This window comes from Semicossyphus pulcher, unplaced genomic scaffold (genome assembly GCF_022749685.1).
Source record: "Semicossyphus pulcher isolate SPU_LCO1_2020_fin unplaced genomic scaffold, fSemPul1.0.p SCAF_2, whole genome shotgun sequence".
NCBI classification, from domain to species: Eukaryota; Metazoa; Chordata; class Actinopteri; order Labriformes; family Labridae; genus Semicossyphus; species Semicossyphus pulcher.
The window spans coordinates 28,229,963-28,247,774 of NW_027211693.1; the positions used below are offsets into that span (position 1 = coordinate 28,229,963).

Consider the following 17,812-nt stretch of genomic DNA (forward strand, 5'->3'; position numbering starts at 1 on the left):
GCAGGGCTGATTTGAAACACAATGCACTGGGCCTAACATAAAACAGAGTTGTGATTATCTGGACAGAATATCAGAGCAAAAGCTACAGTCTCAGGCCATGTCTACACGTACATGGGTGTTGTTGAAAACTGAGTTTCTCCTTCGTTTAAAAAAAAACCCCGTCCACACAAGCACGGTTATTAAACAATCCCCATCCAAACAAAAAACCAAAAACACAACAGACAGGCTGTCATGAGAATGCCACACCAACAGGCGGCGATATAACCCGGTCATGCAAAGAAGAAGAAGAAGAATCGCGGCCAGCCAATAGTGGACGAGTACATATATTGTAAACATGTAAAAAGTCCTGTTAAGCATCACTGTTGTTGTCATGTTCGTCATTTTGCAAGGAATGTCGTCTCATTTGTGACGCCTCTCAAAGGAGATAACGGCGCCTCGCCTGACGTCATGACCCAAAAACGCAATTTACCCCGTCTACACGTCTCCGTGGAAACAGAGTTTCTAAAAGTCTTTATCCTGGCCGGAGTTTTACAAAAGATCTGTTTTCAGTGACCTTAAACGGCGTTTGTGTGGACGAAATACCCGTGTACGTGTGGACATGGCCTCAGAAAGTGTTTCACATCATTGATGAATACAAGTATCTGGCTTGTCCTCTGTGCATATTGACTGTAACAACCTGTCAAATAAAAACATGCAAGCTGCAAGTATTCTTGCCAAAAGCAAGTAAAAGACCTGACCACATAGTCAGCCTGTATTATTCTGCCCTTGATTGACTCAGTGTCAGAGTCAGGAGCTCACCTGTCCTGAATCAAGATTGCTGTTGGTTCCACTGTGCCAGCGAGCTCGCCTTCCCATTTCCCTTAGCCTTTCTTTATCAGTACCCTGTGACACACACACAATGCCGGGCCAAGGCTCTCGTAGGCTTTTATCAGTCCCTACAGAGGCCCTTTATTTAGAACACCACATTCGCCCCCCCTGCCTTACCTTCTGTAGCGTGTCTACAGCTTTTGAGGGGGGAGGTGAGGTGAGGATTTTAGTAAAGGGGATGGTTTTTGATTCAACTGCCCCTGTTTTGAACTTATTTCTGAAATTAGTAAATGCAACTTTCTTTACACATACTTTAAGCATTAAGATGGTAGCTTCAGTTTCCGTCTAAACTGAGAGGAAACAATGGAACTAACGTTGGTAACGTATTGGTCATCAGAGGATTAAATCATCCATGACTAACAATCCAAGGGCCTCAATAATCCAGATTTAGTTGGTAAGGGGACAAAGTCATCTCAATCTTTGGTGTCTGGGGACTAGTTTCCCCCAGGGTCTCTCTCCTGGAAACTGCCCTGCTGCCCTCTCAGCAACCCCACAACCCCACCCCACTCCCAACCCCCTCTGTCCACGTATCCCCCCCTGCTCCTCCTTGCTCATCACTTAGCTTATGCTCCTTTGATTCCCACCCTCTTTCCCTCATGTTCTGTTGTGTTTGTTGCTCCCTCTGTCATTGTGTTGTTGCACTTGCCGTTCTGACACAGAGTGTTACACCACAGCAGGCCCAGAACTTTGAATTCACCTAGATAGATAAAGACATGGCCAACGATTTAAACATGTAATGAGTAGCAGTCATAGCACAACTAGATTTCAACACTTGCTGTTGTCTAGTTAGCATTCCAAACCAACCTTTCAATAATGTAATTCTTAGATTAAAAATGATTTTTCACTTGTCCAAATGGTAAAAATGGATATCAACAATTCATGTCTCACTGGTTAAAATGTTCATTGTAGATATCTGTAACTTAATTACTACTAGTCAACTAGTTAACTTTCAAACAAAGTAACAGATATCTATGAATTGATTTTGAAATAATATTCAAAGTCTACATATCCATCATGTTATTCTGAGTTGCAATTGTCAAAGATATCTTCAACTTTGCTCTCTGTCACCAGTCAAAATGTTATTTTTGGTAATGATACATTTTCTTCATAAATCAGTGACTTTAACATCGTAGAAAGTTTTTTATTTTAGTTTTCTGAAATTCAAATCTGACTAGTCAAAAACAAATGGTTGATGTGTTGCCCTTTTTACTCGTAAGAATGTATTTATTCACATATTTCTAATGAGTGAAAACTATAATCATACGTGATATTATGTTTGAGATGTAACAATTCCTTTTAAATCTAAATCCCTATGTGAAGTCAGTTCTACTGATGAAATGTTCAAAGGACCTGTAATCCCAAGTATTCACATGGCATCACCACAAACCTGTTAGAACCTGATCACTTCAGTTCAGTGTAATGTTGACCAAATCTGTGACGTGCAAGTTTTTACTAAGAAATAAAGTTCTGTAACCGACTGAACCGATCAGACAACTCAACTTACAGATTTAATTATTAATAAAAAAGACAACGATTAGTGTATTCAAAGTAATACTTACAGTTCAGTCGAATAACTTCATGACAAAGATTATTTGCTTTTATGACAGCTTATATTTGTTTCTAAGCGAGATTACCTGAAACCATTAAATTATAATTATTTATAAATTATTGTAATACTTTAAAATCTATATTATGAGACTATGAATTAATTGTATTTAATCATACATTTAATTTTTTATCTTTTTTTTCAAGCAAAAAATAGTTTGCTAAGGTCAAAGTTTTGCTAGAAAACAAACATTGGGTTGCTAAAATTATCTTTATAAAGTAACGTGACGTGATCTCTGGAATATAATATTAGCAGTTACCCAGCTAGCAGGGAACATCCCCATAACATTGTCTAACATTACATACAAGTTCTAATTACGTTGGAAAAAAAACGTTTTAATCTAATATTCAAAGAACGTTTTAAGGATGTTTATCATTTCAGATAAAGTTCTTGTAACGTTAAAATTTAAACTAAGACAAAACGTTTGAACTGCGACATTGTGAAGATGTTTTCAGGATGTTATTAAGGCCTGGGATGTCAGAACGCCTTTTATAAAACATTTGCTCAATGTTACATAAAAACACTGCAACATTCTGAACATGTTTTCAGAGAACGTTCTCCTGCTATTAAAAGGAACATTCTGGGAACCTAATAAAAACGTCCCGCTCAAAACATTACCAGAACATCGCAGAACATCGTTCTCAGAACGTTCTTAGAACAAAACATTTCCATCTGGGTAGACTCTGTTGAGGGATTCCAAGTTACAGCTGAAGAAATGTTACTGCTCATACTCCTTCCAAAAGCACGGGACCTTCAGTTTGTCACCTAAAAGCCTTGTATAAGCTTCTGTGAATCAAACGTGATAGTGTAAAACAACTTTAACAAAGGAAGGAACAGAGAAATAAATATATATATATATGATTATTTTCTTTTTAAGGTAAAAATAAAAAAGAACTTTTGTAAGTTAATGTTATGGTGAGTGTTGTGAACATACTCCCTGGCCACTGTGGTGTTAACATTTTGAACAGAAAATGCTTTATTTATTTTAATCATATGGACGACCTGTCTGTTGTTGCCCAGCTTCATACAGGCATGCTTTCAGATGCCCTCCAGCACCATCTGTAGCATCTCATGCCCATAAGCATTGTAAATACACTTGTATAGTGACAGTAGCAAGTTTATCTCAGCATGTAGGGTTACAACTCTGCTTTTTATGACATTTGTTATGAGCTTGTACGTTTACTCCTGATTTGTAACACCACTGTTTTACTGTAGTACAGTTAAACCTGAGAGTCATGTGACTTGATAGAGCAGGTGTTGCTTTATAGACAGCACAGGGGATAGAATAGCAGCAGACATCAGTGAGACAAATGTTTCTGTAGTTACCATCAATGGAGTAGTGCTCATGCTGTGTGTGTGTGTGTGTGTGTCTGTGTGTGCGTGCGTGCGTGCGTGTCTGTTATGTTGTTGTCTGTCTGCAATCCATGGATGTGTGCATGCATGTAACTGTGTGTATGTGTGTGTATGTATGTGCTTGTTTCCTCCCACAGAGGCTGAGGAGCTCTACCAGAGGCGCGTGCTGACGATCACAGGCATCTGTGTGGCCTTGCTGGTGGTCGGCATCGTCTGTGTGGTGGCCTACTGCAAAACCAAGTATGTGTCTTTAAGGGAGAGATTAATGACTCCCCTTTTATTAAATGCTCCAAGCCTCAAATTAACCTCTTGTAACCTACTGCCTACTAAATTCATTACGATTAAAGTTCATCATTCAAACTACAGTAGTATAATCAACAAAACGTACATAAAGAATCAAAGGTGTGCAGCAGAAAAAGTCCGTCCTGTCTTTCATACATAATGGGGTATGACATAAGAACAAACAAAGTTCTAATAAACAAATGTATCTTGTTTTGTTTTTTTTACTTTTCTTGTCTTTTCTTTTGAGGAGACCCTCAACGTGGAGCAATGACCTCCAAGGCGAGGGTCCCATGACCAATTCTTTGACTCATTACTCACAGCTATAGTCTGCTGAAGAAATAACATTATAAGAGGACACAGCTCAATACTTCTGTATGGAAAAGGAAACAAGTTAACTCTTACTAAAATGTTTTCACTTTTTATACATAAAATAAAAACAACATCATGAAACAAACAGCCAGTGGGTCAGTGTAGTAATAGTGTGCATGCTTGTAAATCAGCTGGGTAGCCTTGTGGCTTGGCTATTTTATAAGATTAACTTGTGTAACTATTGCTGTCAAATACATGTAAAAGAGTTAAAAGTACAAAGTACCTTTACCAAACTGCACTTCATGGTATAATTTGGAGTTTTGCCTGGCTTCCCATCCTGAACATATGAGCAGTGAATACAACAAGTATAACAAAGAGAGGGCTATAAACAAGACTAGGTCAAACCTCGTATGTGGCTGTCCGCATCAGGTCAATGTGTGCTTTTGTGGGCAATGTGTTACAAGGACTGTCCTTATGAGGCCGATGACAACGTGTTTGAAAGCAGGTGTGCGCTGCGGACGAGCAGCCCCACCTACTCCCCGAACAGCTAAACTAAAAACCACGAATCTGTAAGGGAAATTGAGATCAGGCCTAACTGGTCAATCTAAAAGTCCTCCCTCACCATGCAAAATGTCTCATCCTTGAGTTCAAACCAGTGATATATTTTTAGTTAAACTAGCAAGAGTAAGGTAGTTGTGAGATTATCCAACTGCAATAACACAGGTAGGCAGGCACGTAGGTAGACAGCAGTAAAATGACTGGATGAGTTTATTTGAGGTCTGTGACAGCCACAGATACGAGGGCTTTGGATGTATTGAGTCAATACATAGAATAAAAACTGCTTCTAAAATAAATGTTCTCCCCTACCTTTAAAATAACAAGACTAGGTCAAAACCTCGTAAGTGGCTGACCGCATCAGGTCAATGTGCGCTTTTGTGGACAATGTGTTACAAGGACTGTCCTTATGAGGCTGATGACAATGTGTTGGAAAGCAGGTGTGCGCTGCGGATGTAGGTGAGGACAGTGGACGAGCAGTGGAGGAGCAGCGCCGCCTACTCCCCGAACAAAGTATCCAGAGCCGTATAGACAGAGAGTCGCGTCAGTGGAGGTCCAATATGCTCCATGATCCACCATTGCGATGTCGCGACTCTCTCTCTCTACGGCTGTGAAAGTACCGTCACTCACTCACTCAGTCAGTCACTCAGTCAGTCACATACAGACCCGTGTGTAGGGCTGACCCCAGCGGTCAACCAAAAAAATCAAGTGATGAGTTAAGTGTGAGCAGGAGTAGTGATGAAAGATATGGAGAGATATTAAAGGACCTTTTAAAGAGCAGCTATCCTGAGTAGCAAATTGATATCAGTAGCTGTCTCCAGATTAACACCTGTGCCAGATCGTTGAATGTTCCTTCATCACTGCACCTCTAGGAAGCAGAGGAAGAAGATGCACAGTCACCTACACCAGAATCAGAATCAGTGTGTGGAGCAACCCAACCGCAAGCTGGAAAATGGACCCAACCCCCCAGGACCAGGTCCCGAGGAGATTCCAATGGTTGATGTGAGTCTAAAGTGAAGAAACACAAAACTGATGCATTTATTCTGAGGTCAGATATAACTGACAGGCTGGAAGGAAAGAACCCTGCACGTCAATCTGAGAGCAAACACAAAACAGCAGAGCTGCTCTCAAATTTAAAATAAGTGACCATCATGCTTTTATGAAATGGAACAAAATAAACAGGCAAGTCTTTTTTTTCAAAGATGCTGGTTGGGCCTAAGGTTGTAATCCCTGTAATCTCCAGGCTAATTTAGCGTACCTGTAAGTCACTGATGAAATAAATCTATATATTTCAGAGCTTTTAATGAAACCTAACTGTCCATAAATAAGATTTTGCTGTTGAAATGTTCAGAATACGCTTAGACATGAATAACGCCGAAGTAATAGTGAGAAGAAGAAAAAGACCCTCGTAGTGGTTGTCAGCTTCACCTGAGTAACCTCTACAGGAGGCCTGCAGAGCCTCAGGCGTTACTGATACATACATTGAACTTATATCATCTTTAGATCACTCAAAGCACTTTTACACTACTGTCAGTTTCACCCATTCACACACACACATAGATGGCAAAGGCTACAATGCCAATGTCCAATTAGGATCTATGGACTTTCATGCTGTGCCTTCAGGAGCACTTTGGGGTCCAGTGTCTTGCCCAAGGACACATCAAACTACCAACCTATCGATTGAGAGACTACCAAGTCTACCAGTAAGCCACAGCTGCCACACTTTTAGCCTCCAGTCCAGTTTTACTTCCAAAGGAAACGTATTTCTAACTGTGATACGCTGACATCATGGGGAAACATTGTGGCACATACCTGATACAGGGTGCAGAAATATAGAAAACACCTACCGTCCCCTTGGAGACGTGATTGGCCTGAGTCAGCATATGAGTAATACTGAAACCAGTGAAGAGAGAAAAGTGCTGAGGAGTTACAACTGATCTGTAGAAGACTCTTATCATCGTTAGACATCACTATACGATGTGGTACAGTGTCGGTATTTACTGCATGAAATGTTTGATTTCTTGAAAAAAATAAATAACATAGTAAACGCATCAAAATATGTTTAAATATTTCTTTGTTTTTATTATAGAACATCTCCAAGAGCATCCCAACAACAGAGTGTGTGATCAGCCATGGAGCGGAGGGTGCAGGCAACTACGCAGGGAGCCGAATGTCTACCCGCTCACACCACTCTACCACTGCCTCACATGCTTCCAGGTAGACCTAACACCCACACAGAGAGGCAACATGTAAATATAGGAAGTTCAATGTTTGCTTTTATGTATTAAAGTTTCAGTTGTTGTTTTTAATAGGGACTTTTCCATTAGTTGATGAGAAATTTCAGCAGTTAGGACTGTGGATTATCCACATTAAAGCTGCTTTCCCACTGGTCAAAAAACCTGCTAACAACCACTAACAGTCAGCTGTTTTGCTTAATGGGAAAGGTTACAATCGGCATTCAGACCCGGGTCAAATGACACTACAGTAGACCTGAGTAATTATCACTTTGGCTCTGATCGGCATTGATGGAAACACAAAATCCGTCGGTAACTTCTGCGACTCCTTGTCATCTCAGCTACAAATGCGGCCTCTCTCGTTTCGGGTGCGTTTGTGTCGTCAGACGGTGACGCAGCAGAAAAGAGACCCACAGGAGTATACTTTACTGGCAATGGGAACAGAGACAATCGGCATCTATAAGTAGGTCTTCCTGGGTCTGAAAAACATGCGTCAACACGCTAAATTTGAGGGGAAAGGGGTATAATAGAAACCATTTTTAAAAAGAAATATACCTGCCTCCTTTCATTGCTTTTATTATTGTACCAAAAATAAAATTCACCTTCATTATTTTGGGGTTGCATCAGTAGTCTCAGGGACAGCCAGGAACTTAAGAAAACGTGATTTGGAGGAGCCAAACATTTAACACAAGTTAACTTAAGGTTACTTTAAGATTTTTCCAGTGTATCAATCAACTTATGGATGAATTATTTGTATTTGTATAGCTCCAGATTACAGCAAATGTTATCTTATGACACATAGCATTCATTAGAAAGCAGGTCCAGGCCGTCTCTTTGTAATTTATTTACAAAGACTAAAGAAGTTATTGACTCTGGCTTGCTGATCGAGTTATCACGCTAATGTAGTTAGCAAGCCAACTCACAAACGTTGCCTCAAACAGATACAGCCATAGGCAGGTTCTGTGCTTTCAAAACTGCAAATATTCATTCATGCAGGCAAATTCACCTCATGCATTTTATTCCAAAAGTGTCCCAACAATGTCACTGTAATAAAGAGGGAAAAACCATCAAAGAGACACATACGACAAACCCACCCCACCCTTTAACTTGCCCGACTGCCTGAATGATGTGAATTTGTATGATTTCAAAATTCACGTCTCTGAGCACTAATTTTTGTCCTTGCAGGCCAGAAAAAACGCAAAATTAAACATTAACACTCTTAATTTTTCGTAATGAAAAGACTCATCTGTGGAGCTTGTAGGAGCGACAGGATTCCTCCCTCCACACCCACAAGCGTACAGCGGGGCAAGGCAGACACCACTTATAACAAATTGATGTTTTACACCAAGGGGAGGGCCTGCAGCGCAATACTGGCTCTGATTGTTTCCGCAACTTGAGGAAGAAATCTGTATATGTGACTTGTTGATGTCTTTTTCATGCTGGACAGGCAGTGTACAATCAGGTTGAGTAGAGTTGCAAAGCTGGCTGTTTATTTTTAATAAGATTTCCAATTTTAAAATTGCTACCACATTACAGAGAGTGATTATACTCTTATTTTAATCTAAATGATTTCTTAATGGTGCTTTACTGGACAATGCATGTGAAAATGTTTGCAGTATAGGCTCTTAACTCCTTCTTTCTCTATATCCTCCTGCCTCCTCAGTGCTCTTGTGACCTTTTAACTGTTTTGCTAACACCCACACCTGCAGACATGAGGAGCAGACGTGGAGCATGGAGCGAACAGAGAGTATGAACTCAGACTGCCAGTCAGGTGGGCTGTCCAGCTCAGTGGGAACCAGTAAATGCAGCAGCCCAGCATGTATGGCAAGGAGGGCCGCACACTGGGGCTGTGCGGACGTGTCCGGACCCGGAATGCAGTACGGGGATTCCTACGATTCTCTAAGAGACTCACCTCACAGTGACAGGTGGGAACACTGGAACTCTGTGTGTGTGTGTGTGTGTGTGTGTTGCTTTGTTTTGCTTTTTGTCACACCAGCCTTGTTACTCTTTAGCGACCCCAAGTGGCTGTTAATTGTATACATTTTTCAATGCTGCAAGGACATGAAGATGCAGTATGATGTGACTTTATAAACCTGTGCGCTCCTGGGACCTAAATAAGAGCTGTATGTGCAGTGGTAAGGACGGTATGTGAGTTATATGACATTATGCAAACTTTGTGAAGTGTTTGTCACGACAGATCACTCACTGATTTATTTAATGTTTCTGGTTTTGTACGGAAGAATCCACTCTGTGCTACTTTTTCTTCTTTTAGGGTCAAATTATTTTCTTATTTTTGACAGTTTTACCGCACTTTGAAATTCCTACTTTGACACAAACCAGTTTGGTGAAATATGTAAAAGTAAGCAGGATTTTAAAAGTGTTCAACCCCGGAAAATGTGAAAGCCACTGCCCCAAACACATGAACTTAAACTGCCTCGGCTTTGGTGCAGGATGAGGCCTTAGAGAGAGATGTGGCGAGGAGAGGAGCGCAGCACATATTGTCGTCACTAACTATCTCAGACTGATATTCTCTGCCATGCCTGTGTCATTTTACGTAGCTTTTATCATTCTTTTATAGAAAGACTTTTAACCTTTTCTCTTACCTACTGGTTTAGTGGGTTATCTGTGAAGGACAAGAACAGTCTGAATTATATTGTTAAAGTCTGCTCCAAGGTTGCTGGAGTTCAGTTAAATGACTCAAGTTTCCTCTGGAAGAAAGGTGTGGTCCAGAAAGCATCATAAGTCAATCAGACCACATTCTGTCATCTCAGTTCTCTTTAATGCCTTCCGGGAGGCGCTATCTTGCCCCACCTAGGAGAACAAACAGATGTTTTGTCCCTTCTGCTGTCAGGCTGCTAAATGCTGACAGGAGTAAATGAAGTTTGGAATGGTCCCATAAACTTGCATTGTGTTTTAAACTGTTCTAATCACCTGTGCGACCGGTGTGTCTGCAGCCATGCTCTGGTTCACAACCCTTGACCTGTTGTCACTGACATGTTGTTGTTTATGTTGTTTTCTGAATGCTGCTGAGATTGTGTGTTTTGTTTTTGTTCTTATGTGACTCTGTTGGCTGTAAAACTGAATTGCCCTCTGGGATAAATAAAGTTAGCTGGCTAATTCTAACTTGCAGAGGACAGCTTACATACCGATGACTGTGTGCTAGTAGGCAGGTGTGCATTAAGGCAGGTAAGCCATTCATTTGTTTGGGCCGGATTACGACAGCCACAGACACCAATTTTCTTCTGTTTCTGAGGAATGTAGTATAAATGATGACATTACGAGGGACAGCTTTAGCTGCATTAGCATTTCATTTAGCATTTTCAGTGAATCATTAAACCAGACATGATCTGCTTTGTATTTCCCTGTGCAACATTTAATCCATGATAAGCATAAGCACATCTGGTTTTTAATTGTCTCAACATTTCAGAATTTGGTATTTAAACTGCAAGAAAACTGTGCATTAACATCTAAGTTAAACTCAGTACAGAAGTCATTTACTCCTGGAAGCTGTGATGGAACATGCTCACAAGTGTTTTCCAGTCTTGTTATTGACCGTTTGTATAGTTTGGGTTTTTTAAAGTGTTGTTGTATGAGGTACTTGTCAATAGTGATGTGCTGCGTACAGTAGATGACAATCAGCACTCGGCCGTATTAATCTCATAATCTTCTGATGATTTGATCCAGGTATGTGTCAGCGCTGACTACGCCAGCGCGCCTGTCTCCTGTGGAGTTCCACTACCCCCTCTTGCCACCCCAGGTACCCACCTTCCAGATCACCTCGCCCAACACAAGCCACGCCCTCTCCCTGCCTCCTGCCGCTGCCGCCTACAACAGAGAAGACGACCAGCCACTGCTACGATGCCCCGATGTACGTAGGCAACCATAGTACACACACACACATGCTGTTGCCATGACTCTGCAAAGAATCTACGTCATGAACGTATATTTTAATTTAATAAGAAGCCTAAATGATTTTTAAAAGCAGCTGGGATCTTAATGTAACCCATACATGATGGTTAAAACACTTGTGATCGCATCGACCCTGCTGAAGAGCGGACCTCATGCAGACCACTCACTAAATATACATACGTCACACAGTTTCTATCCAATCATCCACTCTGTTTTACACTTTAGGATGGCAGTCTATACAGGCAGCCCCGGCGTCCCCGGCGACCTTACCTGACGGAGAGCACAGGAAGTCTACCATCCAGCCCTTACCGTCTCCCTGACGACGAGGCCTACGAGACCACGCAGGAGTATGCCTCTTCACGGGAACCCATCCGAAGCCGGCGCCGCCCGCGACGCAACCGCCTCAATGGACACGTCTCCCAGCGTTCAACAGGCCTACGGGACTACAGCTCACAGAGCTTCAGCCAGTCAGAGGAGGAGGAGGAAGAGGAGGAGGAAGAGGACGCTCACGGGGAGAGCACACCTTTCCTAAGTATGCAGAACATGAACATGGACCCGCCCTTAACTGTACCGGGTTTCCGTTCATCATCAGGTGCGGACACACGGACTCACCGCGGTCTGAGCCGGCCGGGGACACGCACCAACGGGCAAAGCCGCGGCTCCCAGTCACAGCGCTCCAAGGCTGACAACATGCCCCTTTAAGACTTAACCTCTCCCCCACAACCACCCATCCTCTCCACCTCACACACTCCCCTTGCTCCTACACACGACCAGTGGACTTGGGACCTGCACCTAGGAGAAATATTTTTATTTTGTATAACAGACAGATATTCTAAACAAATGAAATATTTATTTTCATTTCAGCAAAAATTGTCTACTGGCTAACAGCAAAGACTTTTTTTATAATGGGGGGGATATTTATATGTAAAGTTTTTTGATTTACAGCATTATGAGAGATGAAAAAATAAGAGAATTATGTGCCAATTTTTTCACAAGTTAGATAAATAGAATAATATTGTGGTGCCTTTTGCTGTATGCTGAAGTCGGAGGTCCCATTGAGTTTTTGTAGCCTTTCTTATAAAGACTCCTCGTTTTTATAGAGACAAACCCTCTTCCTTCCTTTTGCTTTGTTTTTTTGTCTTATTTGGGATCTTCCTCTTTTTGAACTGTGATCTGATTATGTCATCATGCAATATTAATTCCTTCTGTGTAAAAGGTGTCTGTTTACATGAGTATAATCCATGCAATGCGCTCCTTTCACAGGGACATCAGTCACTGACGCAACCGGATGTGTAGGGTAGTTTTGATGATTTTTGGATGAATCACTTTGGGTTATTTTTGTCCTCATTCGCTGCCTCTCAGTCATTTGTTTCTGTACAAACAGAGTGTTAGGGACTTGTCCAGGGAAAGTGACTCCAATTTCCTGTGTAGGTGTTCAGGGTGCTGCCATGACATTGATGGTGGTTGCAGTGTGTATGTTTGTGTGAGTGTGTGTGTGCATGCTTGTATGCACAGCTCATGAAGCCTCATTTGGTTTTTTCGCGTCTGTTTACCTTGGAGGGTGTCTTGTCTCTTGTTTGACTGACATGCTCCTACCACCAATCCTCACGCTGCCAGAAGCTCCATTGCACTGTTAGAACCTCCCTCCACGAGCAGTCATTGGCCAGGGAGCTGCCGATCCAAACCGAACATTATCCCGTTGTAATCCAGCCTGACTCTGGCCTCCCGTGGGCTGCCCAGCCCACTCGTTTCCTATGCCAGCAGCTTAGAGCCGCACTGTGTCTCAGGACTTCCCCATCACATCACAGCCAAAAGACTCAAAGCAGTGAGCGCACGTCATCTCAGTCACAGTTCTGTCTGCAGCCAGGTCCACATCCCCTAACTCTCTTTCCTGTCAGTCCTTTGGGTTTGTTTGTTTTCCACTTGTGGCCATGTTTAAGGGAGCATGGGCAAAACTTTTGGATTCAGAGGGGCGATTCAGATGTTTTTTTCTTCTTCTTTCACTTTAAAAGGTTGTGTGTATGTGCGTAAACGGGCATGTGTGTTGCTGTGTGTGGGTCACAATGATAATGATGATGATGATGAAATGATATTGTGTGAAGACCACGTCTGTTCACTGTATTGCAGGGGCGTAGCTAGGAATTCTGGGCCCCCTAAGAGGAGGTTATAGCCCCCCTCCTGACCCCCCCCTCCCCCCCCAGCTCCCGTTTCTTTTTCTACCAAACTTCTCTCATTTGAAAATTTGACAGCCCTCTTCAGCTCTGGGTCCCTGGAATCACCTCTGACTGAAAACATGTCTTGTGGGTCATTGTGCGAAGCTTCACACTGCTACAGAGCCAGTTTCTGAGTCTGATTCTACTTTTTCTTTAACTCTCAACCAAAACTGTGGTATATGAAAATACTGATTACTGCATCCTTGATTTGCATTCCTATACCTTTATTGATTGAACTTCTTTTGCCTGGTCATATTGACTGAATGATCTGTTACGTGTCTGTCTCTGTCCGCCCCCCTACACTTCATATCGTCCCCCACCTCCATGTCTTTCTCACCCCTTCTGAAGCCACTAGCAAATGAACTTAGGCCACATCTCCAGATGAGTATAGTGAACAGCAGACTGACAGTCGGCTTGTTATAAACTCTTCCACTTCAGATATACATCAAGTTTAGAATCCCTTGAGAGCTCAATGGGGATACTGGTACTATGTCAGATACAATATGTGTCCCTATTAGAGTTAATTTCCAATGAATAGAGTTTGTTGTTTTTTCACACAGGAGATGCATGGATCACTGACATAGAAAGTATCTTAACAATGACAACTGCAACTAACCCCTCAGATTCAGGGGACTCATGCTAGAAATTTATAGAAACATTATTTGGGTTTACGGCCCGACGGTCTGGCTAGTTTTGTCTTACTATCACTGTAATCAATCTGGGATTTGCAACGTGGAAATACTGCAAGTGAGGGTAGTGTGCTTCTAGAGCTAGTTGAATTATTAACACCCCCGCCCTCTTTCTCCTCACCCTGCACTCCCCCCTTGCCCTCTACATACACACATATACTTCACACATGTAGCACTCCTCACACATAATAAAGCACACAACAAGACACACACACACACACGCACACACACACACAAAGCCCTATCATGTTTGTGTTTGTCAAACAGTTTGCCTTTGTCTTTTTTACCTACCAACTCTTTCCCGCTCTCCTCCCTCCCCCCTTCCTCCTCTCCCTCCCTCCTCTCTCACCCCATCCCTTTGCATGTCCTAGTGGTACTGGTAGTTGGGTGCATGGAAAAAGCAGCAAGTAAATTGTTTTTCCACTCGGTGAAAAAATAAAAACGTGTCTTCATTTTAACATCCAGCAATAAATCCCCTTCTCTTCATGTCCATCATTCTTGGAATATGCTAGAGGATTTTTTGCAAGTTTTATCAAAAACATACGACTTGTTAAAGAAGAAAAATCCAAAACCACCTCTTCATATGAAAAATAAAACTTTATTCCTACCATTTTGATACAATCCTGTCATTTTTGTCACACAACACAGCTGTTTGTTGGTTTTAATGTACACATATTATGTGTTTTTATTAATAGAAATCAATCATCAGTCAGAGGTTCGGCAAGAATAGAGCTGCAGGGACAGGCCCACTAGATGGCAACATTTGCCTTTGATTTAGTGATTGTGACTTTTCTCAAAAAGTTCTAATTGTATTAAATGTAAATTGGCTCATTGTAGAAACTGATAACAATATTAAACATTTTGACAAACGTTCCAGCTGAGATTAAAAATAGTTCATGTTCCTGTTTCACGCCATCAATTAGCAGAAGCCTATTAACACCTGTGCTTTTCCAGCTGGGAAGAGACTTCTTAAGAGGGCATGTAACTGTTTGACATGACATGTATTTTAAACTACTCCTGCATACTGCTAATGAATTTGGTGTGCATAGAGGAATCAGGCGTCTTCATCGCAGCTGTGTATGCCCATCTCCACCCTGAGGCCCATGCAATAAACCCTCAATGACTTAATTGATATCAGGGATGTAATAATGTCAGAGTTCATGAGGGCTAGAAATGATGAAAACATGTCTTACATCTAGTATAGCTTAACTCATAACACCACTGAGAACATACTGCTGCTGTTACAGTGCCAGCCAACTGAATAAATATTGACTTCTTTTTGGTTCCTGGCATTTCAAGTATTTTACCTCTCAAGTAGGAGGCTGTGACACTGTGCCACTTTTTTATATAAACTGCTCACCTGCAAGATCAGCGGTTAATTTGTGTTTGGAAGAGAGAGAGGTGTTAATCAGTCGCCAGACCTGTTCCGTACTAGTTTCACCCAGCTGTTGGTTTTAGGATGGCACACGGTGTATTGGCTGACATGAACTAGTAATAACAGTTTGAAAAGTCTGCTCTGCTACATGCGGTCTTACATGTAAGCTTCTCCTTTTGTCTCCGAGTCAGAATGAATGAACAAAGGCCTGTTATGTTTATATTTAACTCTCTCTTTTGCATGTTGGTATGTTAACCCCATCTCGTGACAGATCCCACATTTAGTCATTACTGGTGAAACGAAAACATGTCATTCCTGTTTGCCGTATTGCCTCAGTGGGTGTAGGCCTATTCCTTGTGCTCACACCTGACTCCTTTAAGTAAAGCTGCTCTGTGGAACTTTGCATCATTGTTGACTCAAATCTCCAGGAACTACTGCGGTCGCATCAGTCAGCAGGTAAGACATATTTAGTTTAGAGACAGTTACAGATGACAATTCAGTTAATGTGGTGAGCTTCACTTAAAAGTAAATAACACTTTCTCATCTAGTCAAATGATTTTGTGTAAATTAGCTTTAATAATGTGTTATATAGGTAGGGATAGTATTCATTAGGGCTTTTTGTCATAATGCAGATGTTGTGGACTGCTGTAATTTCCTTATTGATCTGCTAATATAACCCTAATAAATGATGTTACTCCATTTTAAAGGGTGAGCTGTTGGCTCTTAGAAATCATCTTTATATTATTTTAAATATGGTTGAGCTTAAATTTACTCTTCTGTCAACTTTGAAATCTGCTTTATCTTTCATACATTTTTGTTCCTTTCTCTCTCATGACTTCATGACTTAGTTTTACTCGTAGCCTTTTTTTACACAGACCAAAAGATGTACACGCTAACATATTCTTTATACATTTGCAGCTGAATGGCGCGGTGCCACATTCACTGGCGTAAAGTGCTCATCTGTGTGTGTACCCCATGCATCATCCTGGCTCTGATATTCGTCTACATTGCTTTCGTGTTGTGTACGGCCATGACAAGCAAGCAAATGACAGGTATCGTGGGCCAAACACACAGCCTGGAAACGGTTCACTTCATAGCTGCAGGAACTAACAGTAACAAGAGCTTTGCCCCGTACCCGAAAACCTTCTGGGAGCTTCACTCGAATGGGGGTGCCTTTTGGAACCAGCTCCAGCTGGCTGTAGACCGAAGTTTGAACCCTATCCTGCGCCCTAACAACATCAAGAGGGGATTTATAAGTGGTATGTTTAATGAGTCCCTGCTGAGGCAAAGTTTCTCTGAAGTTACTGATTTGGACAGCACAAGAAAAAAGTTTGACAAGCTACCACAGCAGATTCAAGAGTTTGTGAGCCACATGCAAAGGAGGAACTATCCAACCCTCATCCAGCCAGATGGAGTATGTGGAGCTGGGTCAGTGGGTGAGAAGGAGCCCCCTTTGCTTCTACTGGCCATCAAGACAACTGAGTTGAACTTTAAGAACCGGCAGGCCATTCGACAGACCTGGGGCCAGGCGGGATGGATAGCAGGACAGAAGTGGAACGGCAGCAGAGGAGAAGAAAGTGGAGGATACGTCCGCAGGGTGTTCCTGCTTGGCAAAGAAGACCCTGAGGAGCTGGGTGTGGATACATCCGAGTTACTAAGGATGGAGAGTCAGAATTATGGAGATATTCTCCAGTGGGACTTCAAGGACACGTTTTTTAACCTCACCTTAAAAGATTTGCTCTTCTGGGATTGGTTTTCCCGCTTCTGTAACCGGACTCGTTTCGTCTTCAAGGGGGACGATGACGTCTTTGTCAATACCTTGAGAATGATAACCTTCCTCCAGGAACAGCTAAAGATGCCACAAGCACACAAGGCCTTAAAAGACTTCATGGTTGGAGATGTCATAGGGGCAGCCTTACCCAGTCGAGCCAACGAGTCCAAGTACTTTATTCCAGACAGCTTCTACAAGGGCCTCTATCCTATGTATGCAGGCGGTGGAGGGGTGTTGTACTCGGGCCTGTTGGCCAAACGTCTACACAACATTTCTAAAAAAGTTCACCTGTTCCCCATTGACGACGTTTATGTGGGGATGTGTATGATTCGGCTTAACGCCCACCCCGTCCACCACCCAGCCTTCCTCACATTTGACTTTCCTGAAAAGAAAGAGGAGAAGTGTTCGTACCACAGCATCCTATTGGTTCACAAACGAAGCCCAAACCAGATAGTAAGACTTTGGGCCAAATTGAAAGAGACGCAGACACAGTGTTGGAGCGTGCCCCTCAGAAAAGCAAAAAACAAGGAAAACAAACAGAAACCGAAAACATCTCCGCCATGATTTTAGGTGAGGCCTGTCCATTCAAGGATTTCGCTTTTTGAGACAATCTGAAAGCAAACATGATGGTGAGCTTCTGTCACAGCTA

At 42.1% G+C, this 17,812-nt stretch overlaps 1 protein-coding gene and 1 pseudogene across 1 annotated transcript; both read left to right on the forward strand.

Annotated features, from left to right (window-relative positions):
• Window positions 1-14,619, forward strand: part of LOC138598709 (pro-neuregulin-2, membrane-bound isoform-like) — a 54,895-nt pseudogene extending 40,276 nt beyond the window's left edge.
• Window positions 14,620-16,314: 1,695 nt separating this feature from the next.
• Window positions 16,315-17,727, forward strand: LOC138597844 (N-acetyllactosaminide beta-1,3-N-acetylglucosaminyltransferase 2). Its single transcript, XM_069669365.1, has one exon. It carries the CDS (start codon window positions 16,315-16,317, stop codon window positions 17,725-17,727), a length of 1,413 nt encoding a protein of 470 aa, XP_069525466.1.
• Window positions 17,728-17,812: the final 85 nt, after the last annotated feature.

What these genes read in the sequence shown, in the direction of transcription:
- LOC138597844 (XM_069669365.1), top strand. Translation starts at nt 16,315, where the DNA reads ATGGCGCGGTGCCACATTCACTGGCGTAAAGTGCTCATCTGTGTGTGT.